The sequence below is a fragment of the Sardina pilchardus genome, chromosome 23 (genome assembly GCF_963854185.1).
Source record: "Sardina pilchardus chromosome 23, fSarPil1.1, whole genome shotgun sequence".
Taxonomy (NCBI): Eukaryota; Metazoa; Chordata; class Actinopteri; order Clupeiformes; family Clupeidae; genus Sardina; species Sardina pilchardus.
In genome coordinates, this window is record NC_085016.1 from 14,445,949 (window position 1) to 14,448,448 (window position 2,500).

Below are 2,500 nucleotides of genomic sequence, written 5' to 3' on the forward strand. Positions count from 1 at the left end.
GTCCCCTCTGTTCCTCTAATTCACTCTCTCACTCTCTTCTTCTCTTCTTCCATACATTCGTCATTCCTCCCCTCAAATTTATTCTCTTTCCCTCTTCCTCTTTTCCCCCCTCTCCTTTTCCGGTCATTCATTCCTCTGCCCTTCCATCTCTCCACTCTCCACTCTCCACATCATTTCTCCCCCCCCCCTTCTTTCCTCTCTTCCCTCCTTTCTCTCCTCTCTCCTTTCTCTCCTCTTCCTCCCCCCCCTCACAGAGGAATCGTTGTCTGTACGTGTTCGGGGGCCAGCGGTCGAAGACGTATCTGAATGACTTCTTCAGCTACGATGTCGACGCCGACCACGTGGAGATCATCTCCGACGGGACCAAGAAGGACTCAGGCATGGGTATGACTATGACCTCATCGCCAGCCAATCAGCATGCGGCACACCACACGGGCCACACCCACCTCAGCCAGGCAGATCAAACACTCGTCTCATTTTTAAAAGACCCCCTCCTGTGAAAGCTTTTTTTTTTTTAACCTTGTTGACGTGTCCATAACATGCTATGTTAGGAATGAAATAATAAGCAGTATCCTATCACAGCCTCCGTATGGGAATTCAAGCAGCCGTTCTTTATGAATAGTCATGAAGGTTCGGAACCAATCCTGAGTAGTTGGCAGAAAATATGACCCATTCAGCTACAGCAGTAGTTGAACAGTGCATAGGGAGGGTGGCGGGATAAGATGGACCCCAATTCTCAAAATGAGGAAGTAGATTTGAAGATACATTTACACAAGCGTGGTGGAGAAGCAGTAATGTCGCTCACTGACAATCTGTGGACCCAGGTTTGATTACAGTACCTTCCCACCATGGCAAGTCTGTGTCACTTTGGACAAAATCGTCTGCTAAATATTATCGGTCATTATAAGGCCATTTTTCATGAAGGAAAAATCCCAAATGTATACTTAGGAGGAATCTAGAGAGAGTTTTAGGGGTGTAATATACCACAGGAGTGCGTCTTTAAAAGTGCACTAAGTTGATTTTGTGTTGGTGAATAATTGAGAGACGCTGCATGTTGTTTTAGCATCTGCTGTGGTGGTCTCTGGTGGTGTTGTGCCTTTGCGTTGTTGTCTCCTTTGGAGGAGCGTAGAACAGAAGTAAACACACAAGGGCAGAAACGAGACGAGACACACATGGTGTTTAATATGTCGTGATAGTGGGGCTTCCATTATTCATTTTAACAACAAACACTACTGTGTCTTTATTTTCACGTGTAAGCCAGGAGGTAAATGTGTCAGTAGAGCAACCCCCTCCCACACACACACACACACACACACACACACACACACATATACACTACCTTTGTTTCCTTTTCCCAGTGTGCATTGCGTTGTCATTGTGATTGATGTGACTCAGTCCGGCGATGTCACCTTGTTCTTGTAAGTCCCAAATCTGGCCAAGCATGACATCACCTAGGGGAGGTTTCTGGGAAGGAGGTGATGTCGTCATCATGCCACTCAGGGCGACCTCATCACTTTCATCTTGCTTAGAAGAAACAATGTAGTCCAGGAGTATCCTCAACTCCAGAGAGAGAGAGAGAGAGAGAGAGAGAGAGAAAGGAAAGGGCTGTGCCTGTGAGTTTGCGTAAGCGAGGCCTCCAGGAATGATCATATTTCGCATGGAAGAAGCATGTTAGGCAGGGTTCAGAGTGGAACCCACAACAACTAATGTGGACACACACAAACACACACACACACACACACACACACCCAAAAGGGTGTTGGAGGCATTTCAAACCTGGGTGGGACAAAGTAGGTGGGGCGGGGGGGGGGGGGGGGGGGGGGTCAGGGGGTTGGGAGGTTCTCCCCCAGGACATTTATTCTGGTACATTCTAACAGGTGGCCTTCCTTAAGAAGGGCAATACCTTTTTTCCTTCATTTATTCATTTATTCTGGTACATTCTAACAGGTGGCCTTCCTTAAGAAGGGCAATACCTTTTTTCCTTCATTTATTCATTTATTCTGGTACATTCTAACAGGTGGCCTTCCTTGAGAAGGGCAATACCTTTTTTCATTCATATTACATCTTGACCGCACAAGCAAACCTGGCTGAGCTGAGCATGCTTTCCAAAGTGACTGAAATTGTGCTGCATTTGGGTTAATCCACGGTCTGAACTCGATATAGCCTAGGCCTACTGTTAATATTGAAAACGACGAGGTTCAGGGCCAGTTTTGGCCTACCACATTTGGGTGGGCTGGTAGACATTTTGGGTGGGCAACACGGCATAGCTGTCAAATTGGATCAAAACACAAACCCAGAAAAATCGGGAGGCCTACGTCCTAGTTTGAGTTGCCAGGGACAGATCGTATTTCTGATACATGTGTTAAAAATTAGTGTTCCAAATACAAATTAGTATGTTGTCATTTGTTTTTTATTTTGTTGAAGAAAAGGGTTTCGTATTTTGTTTCAAAATACTTTATTGGTGTGACTTTTTGTAGTTGCAGTGGCATCATAAAGAAAA

The 2,500-nt window shown here is 45.6% G+C and overlaps 1 protein-coding gene across 2 annotated transcripts in view; it reads left to right on the forward strand.

The window, feature by feature from the left end:
- Positions 1–2,500, forward strand: part of mkln1 (muskelin 1, intracellular mediator containing kelch motifs) — a 40,008-nt gene that overhangs the window by 26,790 nt on the left and 10,718 nt on the right. For both annotated transcript variants that reach the window (XM_062527989.1, XM_062527990.1), the window contains exon 12: positions 255–384. In XM_062527989.1, coding sequence (XP_062383973.1) covers positions 255–384 — 130 coding nt within the window. The remainder of the gene's footprint in view (positions 1–254; positions 385–2,500) is intronic.